This window comes from Trachinotus anak, unplaced genomic scaffold (genome assembly GCF_046630095.1).
Source record: "Trachinotus anak isolate AG129_WGS33_773 ecotype Australia unplaced genomic scaffold, CSIRO_AGI_Tana_v1 ptg000024l, whole genome shotgun sequence".
Lineage (NCBI taxonomy): Eukaryota > Metazoa > Chordata > Actinopteri > Carangiformes > Carangidae > Trachinotus > Trachinotus anak.
The window spans coordinates 9,462,233-9,487,516 of NW_027273875.1; the positions used below are offsets into that span (position 1 = coordinate 9,462,233).

The following is a 25,284-nucleotide window of genomic DNA, read 5'->3' on the forward strand; positions in this document are numbered from 1 at the left end:
ACACAAATATTCGCAGGTTTATTCCAACTTGCAATGTGAAAATCCATAAACTTATTTTTGCAACAAGGATTGACTGAAATTTTAACTCCTAAAACTGAATTATTGTGCTACAATGCATGCAAGTATGTCGAGAGGGTACTTCATCCTATGAAGTTTTACAACTCTGATGAACTAACTAATTATAAGTTTTGATTATTTTTCTTTTCTTTAACAACACTGTCATGTTTGGCTAAAAACAGAAGGGTCAAAAAATGCTGCAATTTATTTAAGGAGGAAAATCATCTGTATGCATGAACATTGTGGAAACTAGTAATTAAATGTAACACTGCACATGCAAATGTGGACAACCCAAGACCCATTTTGCTCCCAATTAGGAGTTGCTTTATTTGAAATTGTAGTTAAATTATGATGGAATTTAACCAGCAGAAACCACCATCATCACGTCTGACCTCTTTACATCTATAGGTTAGCTTTAATTGTCATTTTAGGATTTTGTGAATTATATGGAGCATATTTTATTACATTGCCAATGGCAATGATGTCTTGCAGAAATTAATGATTGGCTGTAACTAATAAGCTGAGCTGATAAGTGAGATTGCCAGAGAGCCTATGCCACTGGCAGTGATCCACCATTTGCCACAATTTCTCACTAGCATTGATGAGATGCCACCTCCAGCCCAAAGTTATTTCTCTTTAATAGACTTTATTGAGTGAATCACCATTAAAATTGAGTTTTTAACCCAACCACATAAATATCAATAGGCCATATCATGGCAGAACATCGGTCTGGCTTTCTACAAGTGGATCACTTTCCCTGAGACAACACTATTGATCTTCCTGTAAAAGGTAATGCTGTGGTGCACAGCCAGGACACAGGGCTTATATACAGTGACAGTCACAATCTCCCACAAGTCACCTGCTAACTGCAGGACTGCTGTCATATCAGTGCATCAGACAGCTAACTATATATGACTCATCAGCACAGATATTTTTCTCCGTGAAAACACATTTTATCCTCTAAATGCCAAATGCAACAAATGGGGGATAATATTCTCCCCATTAAATATAATAACAATCGGACCTACTTTTCATTATTTGTGTTGTGTTCCCTGCCACACTATTTCATTATCTCCTGCCCTCACCTTGCAGAGTTTGATCCCATTCCAGCTCTCTACCGGAAGGGATTCAACACTTGAAATTTAACAGTGTAACAGTTTATTAGGTTTAAATTGAAATGCATTTTATTTGTTTGTCCAAATGTGGCAGATAACTTGCTATTGCTGGCTTCTTCACCTCCTCTATTGTGCCCTAGTCAATAATATTTGTCCATTATTGGTTGAAAATCTGCATTCTCAATTGTAACTACTCAGGCAAATGAAAAATGTGCATACAGCAGAATACACCTCATTAATGGCAGCAATGTGTGGGTGAATGCAGGAGTTGCACCAAGTATTCTTCCAGGAAATGTTGACTCTTTAAATGATTTCCAAAAGTTGATCTTTCGTGACTTTTGAGAGAGCACTGAAAAACTAAAACTCATTATTCATCCAAAATACACATTTGTGGTTCCATATTTTAAGCAATGACACTTGCATTTCAGATAGGTGCGAAAGGGCAGGAAGCAATTTAAACAGAAACAATAAAAAGCAGGAAAAATCCATTGTGGTGCTCAGATAAGACAAAGAAAAAGAATGGATGAAGAACAGGATGTGTTCTTCTTGAACTCCTGTAAACGAGTTCTGTGAAATGACAAAAATAAAGTGAAAAAAAAAAACATTTAGCTGACGTTCAGGTGCCTTGTGATTACATATTGGTTATGACAAGCTACTTGTACAGTGTATAAAGCAACTTTCTAAATTTAAAACTGTGCCATTTAAATCCCTGAGGCTTTCAGTTTTTTTTTCCTATAAAATTGTAATCTTTTTAAAGACACCCTTTTTAAACACTATTTAAACAAAGAAACAGTGTGTCACCACAGGATTTATGCCAGCAGTGTTTCACGTTTAGACCTGTGATGTTTTTCTTTTCCTAGTATGGAAGTGGGGTGATGTTTTTTTTTTCATTGTTTGACAGTGAGTGCAAATATTACTGCCATTATGCACATATATACTGTATTAAAGCAAAGTAAGTATTTAAAAATGGAAATGTGTCCCGTTCTCACTTATTTACCTAGAACCAACATAACCATATTAGCGCTTTATGTAAAGTTAAGTTCTATGTAATTCAGAAAATGTGCACACTTGTACACTGTACGCTGCAACGTCCGCAGATGTACAGTATTCAACAGTATATACAGTATTTTGGCAGCGCTCTTTTGTAGTGGACTGTCTCTCTGCAAAAGCTGAAATTTGATCTGAACTGCTCCTCTATACTACAAACTGAGGGTTTACCTGAGTGTCACCAATGTGACTATTTCCTCTCCTCTACAACAATAACTAAAGACATAAGCTCCACATCTGTTTCCCGTGGCCCTACAGTACCATCAGCTAATCTTCCTGGCTGCCTGCACCATGGATCTATTATTTGTAATGGCAAAACAATCAGACTTTATGGCCCAGCACCACATCCACTGGAATGGAGGCAGCACGTAATTTAATACTTCAGGAATTGGCTCCACAATATTTGCCTCTGGCTCTCCCACTGCATGCTCAATAGGGATGTAAATGCTGCTATGATAATGGCAATAACTAGGTTCATTGGAGCTAGTGATAAACTATGAATTGAATGGATGACCCAGAAGCAGCGTACCTCGTCCCTGTGGCTCACTGATTTACTGCAAAAGAAAGGCCTGTTTCATTATGGTGAAAACCAGTGACTTGTGTGAAAGAAAACCTAAGTCAGTAGATTAAAACATTGTATATGGGGACAGTTTCACAAGCCTTTATGGCCATTATCCATTTAGGCCCATTTTCCCTTGAGTTCAAGTTCAAAGATTGATAGAATGACATTTTTGAATATCCGATTTAGCTTCAAGGTAATGCGAGAAACATCAGTAAAGTGTTGTTTTTCATTTACAGATGGCTGGCTGGAATGAAAGCAGTTCAAATCCAACCTGCTACACAGTGTCCCGTCTTTTTTGTGCTGTTTAACCTCCACTTGCCCAGCATCTGTGCATGCAAAGACCTCTGAACCAAAACATATTCAAGCGTTCACATGTGTGGACCAAAGAGCCTGTCTATCAGGTGTCAGCTTTTGCTTTCCACATGTAGCCACTGCTCGGTAAGAGGCTAGGCTTTCAGCTCTTTTATTAAGGGACCTGTGTCACAGTCTATTTACAAATGTTGTTGGCTGGTGTTTACTTTATCAGGACAGTTTAGATTGGGTCAGGCATGTTACAAACAACCTAAAAGAAAACCCTATTGCATTGCGACTTTCAATTTCCTCAGTAAATATTAACTTTAAAGGCTGATAAGATGTTTGCTTTTCTCCCTCATTGATTCATACAAATAGAAGTGCATCTAAGAGAGATTCATGATGTAGTTCAATTGGATAAGAATCAAGCATTGACAGCTGAAGTGAGAGAGGATAGTGGATTTTTGTGCAGACTCACACCAAACGGCCCTTTAAGTATGCAGCTGAAAGCAGTCACATCTTCATTCTTAAAACACCAACTTAATCACATTTACATGAGTAGATTAAGGTGTTTACCCTACATGGCCCACGCCTGATTATTATCATAATTGCTTTTAAGACTGCAAATGTGATTTGGATACAGACAGGTCTGCCAGCTGCCCTTTTCCTTGTTGTTTTCTTCCTCTATTAACTCTTATTTGGGCTTCGCATGCACTCCATTACGCTGTAACACAGACATGCAACTTGCAAAATTGGAGTAAAGTTTCAGCTGTTAAAAAGGTTTCTACGATTTTGCTGCTGCACAATTACACTGTTGTTGTAACACAAGCCATAGTGGCTCCAATTATGTTGCTTGTTATGTTGTTCACACATTTCCAGAAGTTTAAAAGTTTTCGTCTGCTCATTAAAGTGCCCACACTAATGAGGTAGAACAGTGTGGCTGTTAGACAGGAGGAAAAGGTTGTTTAATAGTTTCCATTACAGACTTGGTTAGTTCACTCCATTATCCATGTGAGCACCATCTCATCCTGCACCATTTGTTTAAAGCAGAGACAGGACAACAATGCAAAGCGAGTCCAGGAACATTGATCTTACGCTGCTGGAATCTCAACTCTTTGACAGCCACTACAGAGGCAATTCTTCTTCCAGCTATCACATCACAGACCTGCTATGATGTTCAACTGTTCTGCAACATTTACATTTGTCAAAGTATTTGCAGAGGCGCTACACCGGACCGCACACTGATGTTAATTACTGTTGTGCTGCAAACATGGCTCTGTACATTTGCATATTATTATTGTATATACTGGTAAACTGCAATTAATTTAAAGTTGGAGTGCTCATAAACAAAGTTGAGGGCTTGGTTAGAAAGAATTGTCTGTGTGTGTGTGTGTGTGTGTGTGTGTGTGTGCTTGTGTATGCTTGCTGAACTATATTTGTGGGGTGCTGTTTGAGGTTCAAGGCTTGGTTTTGGGTAATGGTTCAGGGTAGAATATGGTTATGCATTATGTCAACAACAGAAACCCACACAGGTGTACAAGGATGTGTGTGTGTATATGTGTGTGTGTGTGTATGTGTATGTGTGTGTGTGTGTATGTGTGTGTGTGTGTGTGTGTGTGTGTGTGTCTTTGGATGTTTACACCTGATTTATTTGCATAAATAATGGAAAAACTCTTTGTATCTAAATGTGTATTGGGTGCTCAGCAGTGGTTTGGAGGAGAGACAACATGGTCAACAATGCAACAAAACAGCAAGGGTTATACACAATGCAGGACACAGAGGATTATGTTGTGGAGCCAGTTAACATTGTTGGCTGTTTACTTTGGTGAGAATTGGACTTTTGTCCTGAATGGTACATTGGGTCCTGGGAAATTAGATATCTAAAAACTTGGTTTGTCATGAAATCTCCCTGGAGCCTCGGGACAGTGAAAGAACATTTCAAATTGTGATAAAAAAAAAAAAAAAAAGAAGTTAGACAAAGCGGGTCTCTTGATAAAGTGGTTCATCATCAGGATCATCAGGGTAATTAACTTAGTTTGGATCTAATTGTGTTGCATTACAGCATGAACGTGCTTTAAATTTTTTCTCTCTGTCTAATCACAGATTACACAGTGGACAGACCACAGCACCAAGCATCACATTCAATACATTTTACTGACAGTACTAACACAACCAAATTAACATTCATACAATGTACCATATTTCAGATTTAGATGATTTTTAGACTAGTTGCAAGATGCCAAAACCAATGAAAACATCTCCCTTCTCTCCATTTCCTCTCTAGCCTTTGTGCTGAGCTGTGCGTTCCCCAAAGAGCCTGCTGGTGGAGAAGTTTCTGTGACTCACCTCCATGCCGGAGGAGAAGCCTATTTCCGTTGTTTCACCGGCTACAAGTTGCAAGGCCCCAAAATGCTCACCTGTCGCAATGCAACTACACCTTACTGGAGTGGGAAGGAGCCCCGGTGTGTGGGTAAGACGAACTGGTACATTGCCAGACACACGTTAGCTCATTAATAATCGGGGTGGTTCAGGGCAAAACGGCTTAAAATGCAAATTATACAAAACTAAATCTCTAAATTTTTTCAGTGACCTTCTAGGAGTTAACAATGACTTGGGGGCATACTTTCAAAATCTTATTTGTAATTAAATTTCTAAAAATTAAACTGATGTAGAAACTAGTATATCTTAAAAATTGGAGGGATATGGCGACTCCTTTTCTCTTCAGCTTTCCCCTAGAATACAGGTGATTTTGATTAACGAACACTTTCACTAGGTTGTCTCCTGCTGAGTTGATTACTTACACTCAGAGGCCAAATGAGTGTGTTTGCATGTGATTAGCAGCACAGGGAGCTATTCTTTGGAGACGGTGCAAAACAAGGCCATTGGACCTGCTGCCTTAATTAGAACTGGGCTGCATGACAATCCTTCTCCTGCTGGTAAAGGCTCTTCTGCCAGTTCCAGTGACTCTGTGTGCCTGCCTGCAGCTGCTCTGAACTGATAGTGTTACTGCTGCTGTTTCGCTGTTCTCTTTACAAGTCCATCACACACAGTCACACACTCTTACACCCAGGTTGAGTTGCTGTAGCCCAGCCACAGTCCACTGGATATTGATGATATCGATGCTCCGACAGGGGCTTTTCTCCAAGACCCCTACCATGGTTGGTGTCATTACTTTTCTCATCAAGTCATACCCTCCAACTCTTTGTCTTCTTCCTCTCGCTCTTTCCTTCCACATAGCATCCTGTGGGGGAATGATAAAAAATGCTACCTATGGTCGTATCGTCTCTCCGGGTTTTCCTGGCAACTACAGCAACAATCTTACGTGCCACTGGGTCCTGGAGGTCCCTGAAGGCCACCGGCTTCACATTCACTTTGAGAAGGTGGCTCTGGCAGAGGATGATGACAGGTGGTGTATGCATAATGCTAAAAATCACATTGAGAGTTAAGAGTGCGCAGTAAGAGTGTGTCTGCACTTGTGTGTGTGTTTATGTCTTCAGCTAATAGATGGCACCGGGGCTTTAAACAGTATGCCTGTGGATAGAGCATTAAAACCCTCAAGGCTATAAATAACCAAAATCTTCAGGGAGTGACAGATGGATTTGAAAAGACCCTTTATCATTATAATCCCTTAACAGTGTTCTATCAAGCGAATGAATTGAAGGGACTACAGAAGGTGGTGAGAGGAAGGAAACTGCAATTGCATTACATTTTTCCTCACTGATCCACATGGGTATCGTCACACATGGCCATTCACCTCATTACCAAGTGGTGAAGAATGTTATCACAAAGTTATTACAGCCTACGTTGGAACAGTGAGCCACTCTCAGATAGCTTGTAACTTCGTTTATGCTCTTTTTTACCTTTCAAGGCTCGCTTATGTCCCTTTAAATGTGTGTGTGTTTAGGCTGATGATCAAGGATGGCAACAACATAGACTCTCCTCCTTTGTATGACTCCTATGAGGTCGAGTATTTGCCCAACGAGGGTGTGGTCAGCACTGGACGTTACCTCTTTATAGAGTTCACCACAGACGGGACAGTGACTTCCACTGGTGCAGCCATCAGATACGAAGGCAAGTCAATCTTGCAGATGGCAGAGTTTGCTAACATTCAATGTTATACTGTACGTGCCACATATTTTTAATGCAGTGCATTAACGCAATTCTTGTCTCCACAGCTTTTGCCAAAGGCATGTGCTATGAGCCCTTTGTGAAATACGGCAACTTCAGCAGCAGTGACTCCACTTACGGTGTGGGTGCAGTGGTTGAATTCTCATGTGACCCTGGCTACACGCTAGAGCAAGGCTCTGTCGTGATTGAGTGTGTGGACGCACAAAACCCACAGTGGAATGAGACTGAGCCGGCCTGTAGGGGTGAGTCAACAGATTTAATCTGCTCGAGTAATAGTGCAGCATTAAATCTTTTAAAAAATGTGCCTCCTTTGGAGAAGAATTTAGAGCCAGATATGACTGGCTTCAGGACCTAAGGCTTTCATTGTCCGCTTGATCAGTGCAGGGGTTAGTCCAGTCTTTTTATTCAAACATTAAATACCACTGGCAGTTAACCATATCTTCTTAAGCTGCTTTCCTCTGATCCATGATAAATTTCCTCTTGAAACTGTTACAATGATTTTACTTTGATATGTGCATTTGCGGGGTAGATTTTAGTCATGTGCAAGATTAAAGGCATACAATAGTTGGCCTGAGATGAACACTGCCGCGCGGCAAAGACTAAGCACCACACTGAACAGCGATCTTCCCCTGACCCCTTCCCTTCACCTCCTTCCCTCTCTCTCACTCTTCCAGCCCAACACACTGACCTTACTCCCGGTCTTTGTTGCCAGCATAGTCATTCTGCCACACAGTGAAATTGAAAAGCTCTCTAGTAAAGCTAGCTATGAGGAAATTTAATTTGTGCTCCTGTGGGTCATGGTCACCAAGCGGTTCAGTGGCAGCATGCGGTTTTCATGTCATGGAGATTGCACACTGCATTTGAGCTGTGTTTTATTAAGCATAAAGATTGTGGTTCCATCCTATGAAGTCACATAGCAGTTCATGTATCAGTGCATATTGGTAGTTTCATTCACCGAGTTAGAAAATTACAAATTGCACGATGTGATATTCACTTTCTAATTTACATGTTAAACTGACTGTGATCTAAGGTTGAAATACGTAACAGTGCATATATTTTTTTCTCAGCATCAACCTGAGGTGTTTGTGTGTTGCAGCTGTTTGCAGCGGGGAGATCACAGACTCTGCTGGTGTGGTGTTGTCTCCTAATTGGCCTGAGGCCTATGACAAGGGGCAGGACTGCATCTGGGGCATCCATGTGGAAGAGGACAAGAGGATCATGCTTGACATCCAAGTGTAAGAGACAGCACTCAGGTGTAAGACTAGAAATCACACAGAGAGGTCAGGGGAGGTCAGACTGACCTTGGGATGTTAAACACTCCCATCTCCTGACATAAACACATACACACACACTCGCTTTCTTTCTCATCTTTCCTCTCAGTCACATAGACACACTATGACATGCACGAGGGGAAGGGTTTCTGTGGTTGCAGTCACTAATTAGATTTTTTTTTTCCCCCCATTCGCTACATTAAGAATTCTGTATAGCTCCCAACTCACTCTCTGACCAGATTAGCCAGTAAGCCTCCCTGCTCCCACTTCCCTGGTGTGTGTCTCAGAGTTGGCTTTGAAATGAATATGGTCTGGCAGTGAACTACTGAGCCACTTATCCAGCTTTCCCAACTGTAATTCAACACGCACTCAATGCACATGCGCACGGATTTCTAAGACTGCTGTGAGCAATAACCCAACCGACCCACCCACTGACCCACACACACACACACACACACACACACACACACACAGATACACACACACACACACATACACACACACACACACACACTCACTATGCACTAAACACACAGACTCACATAAGACTGTCATATAGCATAGCACATACCACCCCATATTCTGCTACTTTACCACAAATGTACTGTGCTTTTTTTTTTTTTTTAAATGCTGCACAATGACATTAGAGATCCAACATAAATATAGACAAACTGTATTTAACCTTCACCCATCACTCTTACTTACACACATGCAACACATCCCTGACTTCCCAAGTTATCACTCTGAAGTTTGAACCAAAACATTTCCTTGTTTTCGTCAAAAGCGAAACTATTTAAATATATGTGCAGGAGAATCTCTTTGTTTGCTCATCTTATGTGGATTTATCTGTTTGCCTTGTGTGAGTGATTGTCACGATATTTCTATGAACATGCATCCTACAGAGAGCACAAAAAACTACAGCATAAGTGATTTGTGTTTTTGCCTGAAGCACTTGCACACAAGAGGGCACAGAGAGGTTAAAATTAAACCAGCGGGAATACTGCCTGAGGTTGTAGAAAAACAGCCACTGACAAATCTCAAACAGAGGCTATTGTTAGCTATTGGTCACCGTGGTCGTTTATGCATGCAGGCGTTTGCTTTCTCCAGTTTTTTCATAATTCATTCACTCTTTTTGTGAGATTGAAAACAGTCCTGGTCACCATTATTGGCACCCATGAAATTTAAGTACAACATGTAGAATATCACAAAATAAACAAATCTAGTGAAACAGCTGTGGTCCATATACACTCATGTTTGGTACAGAACAGGAAATGATGAAACAACAATTAAAAAAAAAACAATAGGGGGAAGAAAAACTACAAGAACAGAAAAGATTGCAGTGACACTGATATTAGCATCCTTTAAATGATTGTGAAAAAATAATTACATTTGACTCACCTGTGATGAATTGGAAATTAGACTGACCTGCAATAAACTGTCAGTGCCCACAAGGCTTGAATTAGCCAATGAAAGATGACTTCAATGCTTAAAAACACCTCATGTTTTTCACAATGGTGAAGACAAGGGAGCTCTGAGGACATCAGAAGTGCTATTATCAAAAAACACAAGGCTTCTCAAGGGTATAAGGCCATCTCCAAAGACCTTGGTATCCCTGTTTCAACACATACAATTTTGCTAAGCATCACACTGTCGAGAACCTCCCTGGACGTGGGGGGAAGAGGAAAATTGATGAGAGAAGTCTTCGTAAGTAGGTGCGAATTGTGGAGAAAACACCACATAAAATTTCCAAAGACCTACAGACTGAGCTGGAACAATCTAGAGTCGTGGTTTCAAGACTTGCCATATGCTGCACACTAAACCAAGAAGGGCTTTATGGGTGAAGGCCAAGGAGGACCCCACTCCAGAAGAAAAGACATCAAAAGGAACAAAATGTGCTACACAGTGTAAGAAAACTAGGTTTAAATCAAAGATCATGGGTTCTCCAGATAAAGACCACAAGACACACACCCAAAAGCACACAAGAATGGTTGAAAAAGAAAAAATTGATCATTTTAAAGTGGCCAGCAATGAACCCTGATCTCAATCCCTCTGAAAATCTTTGTAGAGATCTGACACCTGCAATTGGGAAAATGAATCCTGCAGACATTCAAGAGCTTGAACAAATAGCAATGGAAGAGTGGGAGAACATTCCAGCTGACAGGTGCAAGAAGCTTATAGATGGCTTCAACAAAGGTTTGGAATCAGGAGTCACTGCCAAAGGGTGTGCAACCAAATATTAAGGAGAAGTGCCTTTATTAACGTCCATATCGTATTTCCAGTTTCTTCTTCGAAATTACTTCATGTAAGTTGAAAAATAATATTTTTTGCTTAAAGTACTCTGGACCTGCAATTGAAATATTCCGATGATACAAAGTTGGTACATTTCCATTTATTTTTGAAGATATTCTACAGGTTAGGGAAAAAATGAAAGGGTGCCAATAATGGTGGCCAGGACTGTATACATATATTTCTCTCCCTGTTGTCTCTGATAAAATTACAAGACTTAATTATGACATGAGGTCTGGATGGTGTAGAGACAGATTGCAATCTATAGTTGTAGACACAGAAAGTATATATTTTTTTTATATAAAAAAAACGCACAACATGTTTTAACTGCCCCACTCAAGTGCCACATGGTTGACATGTCCATTTACACTTCAAAAATCTGCATATTATTGCCATTAAAGTAAGAGTGAAAAGCTGAGAACAATTATTTAACTTGAGAAATGAAAATCTTACATATAATAACATAAAAGATAAATAGATACTTTAAAAAACTAAAAATTCATTAACAGTATTAGCTGTTTGAAATCAGTGATATAATTTGTCGTGATATAATTTCAATAAATACATTGGAATAGCATAAGATTTATCAGACATCACAGATATCAAAGATATCATTCTTAGGCAATATTCAGACATTTTACAGATGCTGCTGAATTACATCTAAAGTACACTTAAACAGTTCCAGGGATTCCCTCATATCTGTGGCATTGAGTCAGTGGAGGTTTGGTGAAAGCGTAGATGTTTCTGTAGTGGCCCAGTTTTGTATGGCTGCAATGCACATAATGCCTTAAACTGTTTCTTTCGCTTAGATATGAGCCGTCACTCAAATATGATCCACAGATCAAAAAGGAAATAACAGCATTAGAGGATACCAATAATACAAAATGTCAAAGTACCACGCTGGGGTTTGTGTGGCCCTGCTTGCCCCCTGTTTTTTCAGCCAGAGATTAAGACTCAGTGATTAATGACTGATGTTGAAAGTCAACCAGTGCACCTAGGATTAAAAAAAAAAAAAAAATAGATCAGAGGGGATTTTTTTCATGCAGCAGTAAACAAGTTTGATTTGAAGTAAAGTGATTTCCATTCAGAGATTTCTTTTTAAATTGCGCTAGCCTTTAGTTTGTTTTAATCCGAGCCTCATGAGGCCACTCGCTGTAAATTAATGGTGCTGTGGCAAGCTCTAGTTTATCACAAGGTTGGTCATGCATGGCCTTTAGGGCTCTAGAAACCCGCAGCCTGTCTGATCCCCGCACACCCTACCATTACCCTCATGTCTTGTCTGCTCGGCTTGAGAAAAGCGCTCCTAAAGACTCGGTCAACATGTAATTTGTGTGAAAGGGTGTTTATTTGTGTGTATGTGTTATGCATGTTTAAGTGGCAAAAGGCTCTTGTGGATGAGTGCTGTCTCATTATAAGGGTGGGCACACACTTTTCCACATTAATGGGAATGTTTTCTGTATTATCATTCATCACTATGACTGTGCTGGCAATTACAGAGGAGCGGTGTGCATAATGAGGACTGATTAATTAATTTAGGCCAAACAGGAGGGTTGGCTCTTTGCTAATTAGCATAGAGCATGGCTCCAGCAAGAGCCAGAGACAAGAGTTACAGCTGATAGCCCCACCTGTGGAAGCAAGGTAAATGGTTCACACGTGGATTTTAGCATTTAGGGTTTATCCACGAATGTTCCACAATCCCAGACAGTGAGGAAATCTGTTTTACAGTGGTTCATGTCAGTTTACTGAGCAGGGTGAGAAACACTTTACAGATAGGACATATTGGGTTTACAGAGTCCTCTTGTGGAGACTCAGAGCACTACAACAGCAGGTCTGCTTTTGCTGGAGCCAGGAAACTAAATGGTTATTTTTATTTTTCACCAAGCAGAACAATTATAAATAAATGTGTGTATGAGAAGCCAAAGGAAGTTGCAATCTTCACTCTGAGAGTTATTTTGCTTCTTTTAGAGTTAATGGAGATTAGTTCACTTCTTGACTTCACTTAACTTGACAGGTCAGTGAAGGTGACAAAATGCCTAGAGTCCTAGTATAAAGCCGCAGCTGTCATCCCCTCAGTATTGGGCTGGTTCCATTACTATGCAGGGAAGTTTTCACTGCAAAAGTCCTTTTTCAAACAGTCACATGGAACTTTGCAAACACCCAACTATGTCAGTGAAGGAGATGTATAATCAAATAAACTGACAACAGTAAAATCAAGGAAAGATGAACTAACACTGGGAGACAGGGTGTGAATATTTCTTAAGAATATTCATCGTCAGTGTGCAGCACAGGACAGGGAGTGACTGCTTTCTTTACTTGAGGGGAAACCATTTCAAAAAGCCAGGTGGGATGACATTTGGTTGAAGTGATTGCCAAGTTGCTACACAGACGGCAGCTGAGCGGCCTGTAGTGACTAACCACAGACTGCTGTGCAAGTGTGGGCTAAAGGCACTGTTCATTTGGCATTGGTCGTGGTTGTCACCAGGGTTTTGAATACACTTCAGACGGTGGAGCAAATGGAAGGGGTCAGTGGGAAAATTTAAAACCAAGGTTGAGTGCAGCATTCTTGATGAGTTAGAGTGACTGGGGAGACAGGAACCCAGACAGGATGAGAGGTTACAATATGACAAGTGGGAAAGCGTGTGATTTGCTATTGCTGTTGACTATAAATCTGACATCTTTTTGAAAATGGCTGCAGTGTTGGCCTTGCATCTCGTCTAAAATGTGACTGGGATTGGGAGTGAGCGTGATTGTGATGTTGGTGTGAAAAAGTAATAGCAGATTTATGTTTTTGCCGAGGAAAAAGGAAAGCATCTGTCTTGTAATGTTAATTTGGATATCAGAAGGAAAAGGCAGAGTTTATTGTTGATGATGTTGTAGTAGTTTTAGGGATGAAGCATAAAGACTAAATATACAAGGGTAATACAATAATACAAGGGCCAAGATCCCTCAATGATAAAAATTAGACACTTAGAAGCACAGGTTTAATTTCTGAGTTGCACTGACTTATGAAAAGATAAAGTACTGAAATCAAATTTCATTTATAGGAGCAAATCACATTTGTGGTATACAGTCATCAGGAATGGATGAAGATCAACAGCAATGCTATTGAGCCTACCATACCAGATTATTCAAATGAAGAATATGGCTTGTGTATAGCAATGTGAGGAAGAGTAGAATGGGTTCTAGTAAAAATGGTGAAATTAAGCACTAGACCCATGTTTTTCTTAGATTTATAAGCAGTTTTATAAGCTTGATTATTTGTTGTTGTTTTTTTCTCTTCGCTCCAAAGATTGCATTTCAATTTTGTTGTATTTATATAATGACAATAAAAATATATTCTATTCAATTCTATGTGGAAATGTCATAAAAGGGAGGGTGCAAAACCTGTACCGTATGGAGCAAAAGGAGAAATGCAGAGACTGGAGGCAATCACCCAGTAAAATTGCCAAGTGACAGTACTGTGTCCCTCCTTCCAGGGTGGTCTGAATGCAGGGAGACCTTTGGCAGGACATAAGGTGAAATAAAGTGCAGTGATGGAATAGAATGAATAGAAGTGAAGCATAATATGTGGCGATAGAAAAAAGACGCAAACAATTTGGCTGTGGTGTTGGCTCTGAGGACTTCGCCGATGGACACTCATGCTTTATTGTGACAAGGCTGAATCAGATGAGACTGACCAGTTCTGCAGAAGGTTGTGAACCTGCAGCTACACCACGTGACCATGCAGTCACAAAGTGTGGGCAGGATGCATCTTCATCATGGAGTATGCATCAAATAAAAGTGTTACAAAAATATACAAGATCATAAGAGCTTTTAGTGTGAAAACCTTGTGTAATCTGGTGATTTTCATGCTTTTTGTTACATTGTCAAATGTCCTCCTAAGAGGCACTTGCACACTTGGAGTGTTCTTGTGGTGGTGTGGACATGGAAATTGGTGTGGTACGTCAGGAGAAGATGGAATTTAGTTTTGTCCAAATTTTACCACCAGTACATTGCACAAGCACAAAATCATGTCTTTCAGATGTTTTTGCCTCAAACTTTCACCCTCAGGGACTTGCTCGCCTCAACTAGTTGTCCTTGAGAGAGTCCTTGTGGGTCTAAGTATAAATTTTTCATGAATGCTGATAGTCAACATAAATAGGTAGGATTTGTTCCTAGTGTGGGTAATTAAAGCTGAAGTGGGTGCATCTCTTTTGAGTTTAACTGCAGCTTGTTTCAAAAGTAATGTTGAAATTCTGTTGTGAATAAGAGACCGAGGGGAGGCAAACAGACTCGAGTCATTTGTTTCCTTTCATCATAAAACTCACAAATAGTAAATCACAAATAGAGTGGCCCCACTGCAGACTCCTACAACTGTGTTTGCTTCAACAAAGTTACAAAAATCAGTGCATATTCAGATTGCATGTTCAACAGTCTAGCCTCATGGTCTCTAATGGTCAATCTGAGAAAAAAAAAAAACAGGAGGGAGCCTCAAACTTAACTCCACTACAAGCTTTTCATGTTCAAGTCTGTGCATCAATGTTTCAGCACATACTGTGCTCTTAAAGTTGAAAAGGAAAAGGAAAAAAAACAAAAAAACAAGCAAGCCCTTTTACTGACTTACATAGTGTGTCGGACAGATGAGTCAAATCAGTGAGCAAGCAATGTTATCAATCATTAGGCAAGCCAGCCTTCCAACATCCATGTGTCCATATTTTAGGAAGCAACAGACACAAAATAGAAAGATCAGCGAGTAGAAGTCACAAAGTAAAATGTCTGGAGAGTAGAATTTAATCATGAGAAGATTTAATGTTCTTGTTTCTTTGTGGGATCACAACCTCTCTCCTCAGAGGACATAGTGACTATTTTCCTCATCTTTAAAACATTATGCAGATGAGATTTATTTTTGCTACTTGGAGACACTTTAATATGGATGCATCATTGTACTGTGTTGTAGACTAAGCATCAATATATATATATATATATATATATATATATATATATATATGCACCCAAATGTTCCTACTTTGTAATTTCTGTTCAGAAATATGCATTTTTATTAATATTTTCACACCAGACCAATGTATAGGGTATTTATAAAAAGATCTTTGTTAATTTACCTTTAGATATTGCACTGTACATGTGACTGAGATGTGTTTCTTCTCCAGGCTTAGAGTGAGGACATATGGATGTTTGAAGGCTTTCTTGACAAAGTTTGAGATCTCTATGACATTTGTTTCCAAGTTTATGTTGATTGTCCTGTGACCTCATTGATTTGAATCACCTGTCTGCCACTGTTTATATGTCATGGTGTGTGTGTGTTTTTTTTTTCTTTCTTTTTCCTTTTTCTTAGTGTTAAGCTTTAGAGTCACAGAACTGCAAAGATAAAGATTGCATCAAGTGTGCAGCTCTCTCCTCCCTCTGATTTCTATCTTGGTTGGTCTTAAAGTTTGACTCAACTAATTAAGCAAATCTGCAAACATTTGTCTTTAAAAAAAGATCACAACTCAGTACCAGTTAACATGACAACATGGATATTTTTGCAGATTTAAAGTCAATCAATTACAAAGAGATGAATACAGGGGAAAAAAAGACAAGGACAGAGGATTTGAGAGCAAGGTTTGTTTTGTTTTTTCTCCTGGGTATCACAACTTGCAGTTTAGGGAAAGGCAGAGATTATTATGTACCATTCTGATATCTCAAATAGTTTGTGCACTTAATCGGTTGCTTAATCCTGCAAATGAAAACGGGGGTGGAGAGCTCATGCGAAGGACAGGTGATTCATAGCCACAGAGCGCTGTTCCCTGACGTGTGTGATGGCACTGTGCTAATTATCACTGTTAAGTTCTGTTCAGCACAGCTTGTGAATATTAACAATCATCCAGCCAATCTGCAGAGCTATTTTGATGCCTGCCTTAAGGCACATAAAGAGCAACTAGTTTCCCCAGCTTACTATATCAGCAGGGAAATACAACTTCTGCCGCCTATTACTTTTTACACCGTTCACCATCCCTGGTGTGTGAATAAATGTCAAGCTTTACCGATGCTCTATAAAGAGGGCAAGGACATATGAATCACCAAATGGAAAAGGTTCATGCATTCTTAAGTTAATCATTTTCAGCAGAGATTCTATCAGACTAGCCCGGCTGCCTTACATTACATTTTATGTAAATATTACAGTGTTCTGTATGCTTTTTTGTATAAGCCTAGTCACCTAAAGGATATTATTATATTATGCTCATATATTTGTGTATACACACTTCAGTACATATTCATGAGAGCGATGCGCAAGGCAGAGTCATACATCATGAATTATTTAGTGTTTACTTCACGTCAGATCCATCCAATATAAACAGAATTAATATTTTCCAAGTGCTGCTGACATCGCCTTATGTCATCAGCTTCTGCTTTCATCAGCCAAGAAGTGTAGCAGTCACTTAACTGTTGACTCTGAGTAAGATACACAGCAAACACAACACATAACCACAGGCATGTGACAAGCAGTAGAGCTGTGCTCTATATGACAACCTGCATTCATATCATTAGGAAGAAATGTAACAGCTTCTTTTTTCATATATCCTAGTCTTCATGTGGGTAAGAATGACCTGCTGACCTTCTATGATGGTGATGACCTCACAGCCAACATCCTGGGCCAATACAGTGGCACGAAGCCACGATTCAAGCTCTACACGTCCATGGCTGATGTCACCATTCAGTTTCAGTCAGATCCTGCCACCAACATCTATGGCTACAACAATGGCTTTGTGGTCCACTTCTTTGGTAAGACTGTGATTCTATTATTATTATTATTATTTTGATTACATTATGATTGCTATGATTACATTGCATTTTTTTGTTTAAAATCAAATTATTTCATTTTTCTCTTTTAGAATACATTTACAAGACAGATAGGAAACCAAAAAGTGGAAATATGCATGGAATATAAAACATTACGCATATAAGTCAGCAGGTTATCAATTTTTTTAAAAAGTCTATTTGTTTCTTTCTGTGCCTCTTTGACTATCTGTTTTCTGGCTTAGGTTAGATAACAGCAAACACAGAAACACAGTAATAGGGTACACTTCTACATCAGCTGGTTGTGCCCATTGCTTTGTGCTCTTGGCCATGTATACTGCATTTAGGGAGGCACTGACCGACTGGTGCCAGACCACATGCTGTGTTCCGCCCCAGCAAACATCACAAGCTTGTACATTTTCTTCCCCAACCACTGCTGTTTAGTGCAAACAGAACAGGCAATATTGCAGTCGTATTCATTCCCTGCAGAGGAGGTTGTTGCATATTAATGCTGAGATTTCCTGGAGCAAAACATCATGTGTCCCTCTACAGTCCAGATCCTGTTTAAAAATGTAATATTTATCATACAGGAAAATTTAACATTTAATTAATTCTGCACTCCCAGTACTAATGTATTTTCTTACTGTGCTCACCAAACTTTTCCAATTGTATTTCTCCTACCAAACGCCAACAGAGGTGCCGAGGAACGACACTTGCTCTGAACTGCCAGAGATCACCAATGGCTGGAAGAGCACATCCCACCCTGATCTAATCCACGGTACTGTCATCACCTACCAGTGCTACCCTGGATATGAGCTGGTCGGCTCTGAGATCCTCATGTGTCAGTGGGATCTCACTTGGAGCGGTGATGTGCCGCGATGTGAGGAAGGTGAGAGCAAGCACACGAAGCAGCACAGGGAGAGTGAATGAGAGTAGGACCTCAACAGTGATATTTTCTCTGAATCCTTTGTTTTAGGTAGCATATTAATCAGACTAGATTATTTAATAAAATTCTCATTCTGTCCTGGTCACTATTTTCTTTGTAGCTGTTGAGTCAATTTAGTTATCGTCACAGCACTGAACACTTACATTTGTTTCTTTTTTCTTTTGAATAGAAAACAAATTGTAAACAGTATAAACGCAATTTTAAAAAGACACCAAACATATTGAAAGCAAATTGGTATTGGATAGAAACTGATGATACAGGGAAACAGAGCAGCCGATTCACTTTAGCAAACACTGACACAAAGGTGGGTCATATTTCCGTCGGATGCCAGTCAGAAGTCATTTTCATTAACTGTAGTGTCTTTCAAAGTGTGACTGTCCAGATCCCTTTTTAGCTGTGTAATACAACAAACTGGTATTTTGCCTCTGACCTTCCATGGTTGCAGTGGCTGCAACTGTAATTTACACACTGGTTTACGGGTCTTGGTGAGGACTACTGTGTTATGTGAAAAGTCATGGAAAGCCTTTTGTGGTTCCAGGGAGAGCTCAGGAAAATCTGGTCAATTGCCTTAAGTGATGTCACTTGAGTCAATGTTGGTACATGCTTGTTTGAAAATGAAAAAAAAAAAAAAAGAAGTGAGCTTACCAGACATCTGTAGCCTGCTACCAATCTCTGGTTAAGGTTATTGGCTAGCAGCTACATTTATTTTAGTTTTTTTTTCATCTTACGTGGCATTAAGACAGGTCTTTGAGGTAGCTGTAAGGAATTTACCTGTTTAACTTACATGTCATTTATCCTAGAAAAGTAAGATTATAACAATAATGTAAATAATTATATTTTATTTCCTTGTTTTATTACTCTACTACCACCATCAGTAGCAATGATACATAATCATCTTCATCATTTGTTTCTGTGATTCACCAGTTATGACATGTCACAACCCTGGAAATGTGGAGCACAGTCGTAAGGTGATCACAGGCAGCCGCTTCGCTGTGGGATCCACGGTGCAGTTTATCTGTAATAAAGGCTACATCCTGTCTGGCAGCGGCCTCCTCACCTGCTACAACCGAGACTCAGCCACGCCCAAGTGGAGTGAGAGGCTGCCGAAGTGTGTCCGTAAGTCACACAGGTCACACGCGTGCACGTGCTCTTGCACACACTGATACTGTGTGAGTTATTGTTGTGCTAATTTTGTGCTAATTTTGTTTCTCTGGTGACAAACTATGATAATGCAGATATACTGAATTACTTATGTTTCACGATATAAAGTAAAAGTCCAAATCACGCCCTCAAAATGATGTATGAATGAGTAGCTTGTTAGTTGCACCTCTGATAATCTCGCAAAGTACAACTAGTGATTTGCTCAACAATCCCATGAAGCATGACTGTGTGTTTTTAAACTTGATATCCATTTCATTTTTGTGATGTGTCAGTTATAGCATATATCTAACTTAATGCATTTTCAGTGAAGACTGCAAAACAAAATCTTACCTTTCATGTCTGTGTTCATCTGAGTGTATATCAGCATTCTGCTGTTGTAAAAGATGCAAAAGAATCATTTTGCGGAAAAAAAAAAAAGATATTATCTTTCATCTCAGCTGAAAAGTACGAGCCATGCAGGAACCCGGGTGCTGCCTCCACCAGTGTGCAGAGCTCTGAAAAGGCCTTTTACCAAGCAGGAGAGACGCTGACCTTCTCCTGCCACTCAGGCTACGAGCTGCAGGGTGGGGCCACCATCTACTGTATCCCTGGACACCCGTCACAGTGGAACAGCACTCCCCCTGCCTGCAGAGGTAAACCACATCCACACACCAAAGCAAACTGTTTGTTTTTACAGCTCTTACAACATTAGTAAATACAGTGTGACCCAGATTCTATAATGTGCTATTGATTTTGTTGCTGTTTGTGAATCAAAGTCTTTGTGTGTATTTTATATGCAAGTGGAATATATGTACTGTGCTTCGTTATACAACTCTGGTCCAAATACTTATTAAACTCCAACTGTGTGTTTGTAGCATCCTCGACCCAGTATGTGAACGAACGCAGGCTGGATGGTGAGCCATGCTTTGCAACTTTGCAGTATTTCTTTATGGTACATATTTCACAGAAATAATATCTGTTTTCGTGTTTGTCCTCCCAGTTGTTGATAGGGATTATGGCATGGAGGGAACCAATATTGCCCTTGCAGTTTTTATTCCAACTACAATCATCTTGGTGCTTGTCTTCGGGATTTATGTCTTCTTCTCAAAGTAAGTCATAACTCAAAACTTCCTTTATTTGATTTGCAACCAAATGAGCCTTTACAGGACGTCCTGTGTTTCTCTTCTCTTTACTCAGACTGCAAGGGAAGTCTTTCAGAATGCCAACATCCTCGCCACCGTATGACAACATGACAGAAGAGTCAGCTTTCGACAACCCGATATATGAGAGTGGAGTAAGTACAGATGTCATGAACATGCAAGACGTGGATTCACAGAACACCAGTGTGCTGTCCTGATCCTTTCCCATCTGGCCGTCACCCTGTCGTCATCTCATGTTTCACCAGCAGAGGGCACCCTCCACCTCATCTCTCAGCTCACCATATCAATCATCAGTAAGAGCTGGTGGTATTAGCTGATGATGTTGTTCATAAAAATATAAAAGAACATTTTCACCTCCACCCTGTATCCTGGATTTCCATACTTCATCCACTTGGAGGGGTGACAGTAACACATTACACGTTATGTCATTCACATTGTGGTATGTTGTCTCTTACCCATGTCATATTCATGTATCCTGTTGCATGCTCCATTCACACCAGGTGGGTACATACACATTTTCTAGTCTAAACTGTTCTACAGAAATGAAACTGTGGTTTTATTAAAAAAAAAAAAACAAAAAAAAACAAAAAAAACAAACAGTATTATTCATTTATAGATGTTGTTTGAAATGAACAACTTCCACACATCTAGCAAAGCTGTGCAGGATCAAAGCAGGCTTCACTTTGTCAGAGTCGGCCAATCACAGTTATAGATATTTTACTTTGAAAAGCTATTGAATAGTGTTAAGCTTTTACTGTATCTTCCAGTTTTTATATGTACAGTAGATCCAACTATCATGGAGGCATAGGCTGCTATAATTTGTGTGACTTGTGACTATATGGATATAAGTGTCCTACTGTTCATTATTCTTTTCATATGCTGGTCTCAGTTGCGACTGGCACGTCCTCATCTTTTTTTCCCCCCTGCTCCTTCAGCACTGGCAGACTCATTCTAGATACTAAACACAGTCAGTGTGCCCACTTTGGCTGTACTGCAGAACAACTATGAGGTGAGATTTCTTTCTGATGCTGAGAGCATATCCCACTCACTGTCATGTTTTTGACTGTCTCTCCCAACCTGCCACACATTCCGATCTGGCTTCACTGCAGAGCTTCAGTCTGCACTTATAGGCAAATTTTTCTGCAGCAGATCGAGTCTGAAACTACATTTCTGTATGTACAGACAACCATGACCACTGGTTGGTGAGAATTTTGAAACACAATGCTTGTGCAGTCCTGAAACATAAATAAATATAAATCCTGATCATGCCTGAAATAATGGGGATGAAAGTTACTTTTTTTTCTGTTTTGAAGCCTCTACTCTCCCTCCCTACATCTCTGTCATCCTAATATTTCAATAAAGCTGATAATACTGTGCTTTCATGGACAAATTTGTAACCTCAGTGTCACATGCACACTGGCCATATTTTGTTGTTAGTGTCTTTTACAGCACCTTACTTTAGGGTATTTAACTGATTATTGTGTTTGATCCAGTAACTGTAGTTGCCTACAGATAAATACATGCAAAAAGATAAATAAAAAAAAATAAAAAAGATAAGGAATAATGGAGATAAAGAATTGTTGGGAAATTACTCTTTTGAAATTACGACACAATACTGTCAGAATCTTTGAATATATATTAGATACACTATAATATATCTATGTATATATATATATATATATATATATATAAATTTTTTGTACCATAAAGATATTCTTTTCTTTTGTCATTTTTTGTCAATACATTAAAAAAAGAAAAGATATATTTGTATATTCGTAATATTGCACAGTTCTTTTTATTGTATTGTAAATGAGGAACTTTTAAGTTCTGCATTTGAATATTTATTTGAACTTGTTTAAATGTACCATCCCCTTTTTAACTGATTTGTTTGTCTGGTCTTTACAGGACAAATGAAAAAGATTTAAGAGGTGTCCATATAGAGACCATAAAGCAAGAATTGCTCAAGCTTTGCCTTTTGGGACCCTCTCTGCACTGCTCATCTTTTCCTCCAAATGTTTTTTTTTCCCTTTTTCCCTTCATGTGGGTTACTGTAAATATGTCCTTGTCTCCACGGTCAAATCTGTGAATCTGTGGGCCACCATGGTGATATTTTTATAAAGTAAATTGCTGATGACCGTTGGTGATTGTATGTTTCTGAGTACTTTTTGATGCCCTAAGCAAGTAGCAGTTATAGAACAAGGGGGATTGTGCTTTGCTTATTGAGATCTGTTGAATACAACTTCCCCATTTCCCAACATTCTTTGGAAAATTCACAATTATTACTTTTTTTTTTTTTGGTGCGTGTGTGAATGGGTATGCTATTTGTAAATAAACTGCCTGTCCAATATGAGTGCCTCACTGACTATAACCTGAGAAATCACATGTGGAAATGTTTGTAAATCTTTCATTCAACTATTATTTTGTATTTGTAGGCCTGACGTTCTTAGCACTCCAACTGTGCTCAGTCTTTTCCATCACACGGTTTATCTTCAAGAAACAATACCAAATGATGCCGGATATTTTCCTACTAGCTGAAGAGTGGTTCCCGCTGCATATAGCCTCAGAGGATTCATGTTCTTTTATGGGACACATCAGCTATAGTATGCATAACTTTGCTCCTGTGTCACACTGTCAAGTCTGCCTCAAAGAATAAGTAGCAACTAGTTTGTTTGTGTATGTTCCAAAATGTGGTTGCACCTCAACATTGGCAGACCATGAGATAAAACCCAGTGAAATCCTGTTATAACAAAAAAGAAAACGGCATTTTTAGCTAACTTACTGATGCAGACTGTTGAGTCAAACATCAGACTGATTCCTGTGTTGCAAATCAACACAATGTTGATTTATTTTGCGATGTGAACAATAAATACTCATGTAACAGATGGGTTTTTTTTTTTTTTTTTCCTGTGTCACATTGTTGTGGTGCATCAGCTTGTGTTGAATTTGTAGATAGATCTCATATCCTTTGTGCATATACTTTACACTCTAACAAATCTTTCTTTCAGCATCACAGCTGGTGCAACCACAACCAGGAAACCAAATCACCTTCAAATATCTATAATCCTCTGATTAATAATAAAATAAATTGTTGTTTAAAGTATTGTTGTGTTTGATTGATACACATTAATATTTGATTAATGCACATTTTGACATGCAGACATTTGACAGTAGCAGGACATTTCAGCAGAACAGAGCCATCATTATTATTATCCATCAGGTCAGGTCAAAATGTAGGCATATTAGAAATCCTTCTTTTGTTTTGGCAATGTTTACAGGAGATGCTTGGCAGCTGAGACAGAGGACACTGTGCCCTCTATAATTGAATGATTTGATTAACTTTGTGCTAATTTGTGGAAGTGTATATGATGATTTGTCATGCTGCCATCAAGGTTATGGTTACGTGTCTTGTAAGCCCATATGAGCTGGGCACCAGAAAGGTGCAGGACATTTAACTAACACTCAATCAATCATATAATCTCCTATCAGGTCTCCATCCCAGGTTTAACTGCAGCACACTTAGAAGTAGCTGTGATAACACTGGGATGAAATTAATTTAATTGGTATCTGATAAGTTGTTGAAAACCAATTACCAATGTGTAGCAAAAAAAATTAATGTTCAAATTAAACCTATAGAAAATATTAAATGAACAATATAGGGAAGGGGGCAGCAGGAATGATACATTCATACAGTCATACAGTTGTTTACCTCCAGATGGCAGCATGACAACAAGTAACCATTTACTATGAGGCTTACATAAGATAAAGTTCATACCTTTAAGCTTTCTTTTATACTGTGTGCCTTGCCAGCACTGCTCATACTTCTCACTCAGTTCATCTTTGTACATTATATTATAAAATTCTTAATTTCTACAACTCTCAATCTTCCACACATTGAACGTCTCATGACACATCGGGAGGAGGGAGGAACAGGAATGGCTGATAAGGTGGGACTAGGTGCTCAGGAAATGTTAGACTGTACTGTAGACAGTTCACGTTCTCTGACGCTGGTGGCTACACTTGCTGCAAGTGAACAGGGTCTGATAAGTAAGGAGTCAGCCTCAAGCTATTTTCTTTTAAGTATGGGAGAATTTCAATAAATTTTGAATTTGTGTAGTTTGATCAAAATGATACAGCAGTGGACTTATAGTTAAGTTAGGTCCATATGAGGGGTCAGCTGAGCATCAGGTGCATCATAAAGACCATCTCCAACACGTATTACTCCCACAATGCACGGGTGGTGGACTGCGGATGGCTCACAATTAAGCTAAGGTGAATGGTTTTCCACACAGGTCATGAGCATGTCTTTACTGTCTTGGCTGCAGACGACAAACTAAACTGTCAGACCTCTCTGTATTACAAAAACACACAAACTGTAACTAACAAGCGTCCCGTTTGGCCTTTAAACAAATGATGACTTCTGGGGATCCACTGGGATTCACACAATTGACTGAGATCTTTTAGCTTGTTCAGTAGCTTTGTGAGAGATGTGGCAAAGTAACTGCAGAAG

The 25,284-nt window shown here is 39.3% G+C and overlaps 1 protein-coding gene across 3 annotated transcripts in view; it reads left to right on the forward strand.

The window, feature by feature from the left end:
* Positions 1 to 23,877, forward strand: part of LOC139607838 (seizure protein 6 homolog) — an 85,457-nt gene extending 61,580 nt beyond the window's left edge. The window contains exons 5-18 of one of the 3 annotated variants that reach the window (XM_071461085.1): positions 5,357 to 5,542; positions 6,310 to 6,478; positions 6,977 to 7,143; positions 7,248 to 7,442; positions 8,297 to 8,435; positions 17,320 to 17,516; positions 18,226 to 18,420; positions 19,402 to 19,593; positions 20,076 to 20,270; positions 20,493 to 20,531; positions 20,618 to 20,726; positions 20,815 to 20,911; positions 21,713 to 21,786; positions 22,683 to 23,877. In XM_071461085.1, the coding sequence (XP_071317186.1) occupies positions 5,357 to 5,542; positions 6,310 to 6,478; positions 6,977 to 7,143; positions 7,248 to 7,442; positions 8,297 to 8,435; positions 17,320 to 17,516; positions 18,226 to 18,420; positions 19,402 to 19,593; positions 20,076 to 20,270; positions 20,493 to 20,531; positions 20,618 to 20,726; positions 20,815 to 20,911; positions 21,713 to 21,739 (1,907 nt within the window). In that variant the 3' untranslated portion in view covers positions 21,740 to 21,786; positions 22,683 to 23,877. Of the gene's footprint in view, positions 1 to 5,356; positions 5,543 to 6,309; positions 6,479 to 6,976; positions 7,144 to 7,247; positions 7,443 to 8,296; positions 8,436 to 17,319; positions 17,517 to 18,225; positions 18,421 to 19,401; positions 19,594 to 20,075; positions 20,271 to 20,492; positions 20,532 to 20,617; positions 20,727 to 20,814; positions 21,787 to 22,682 lie in introns of those variants that run through there. The other 2 variants (XR_011684905.1, XM_071461086.1) reach the window with 2 other exon arrangements.
* Positions 23,878 to 25,284: the final 1,407 nt, after the last annotated feature.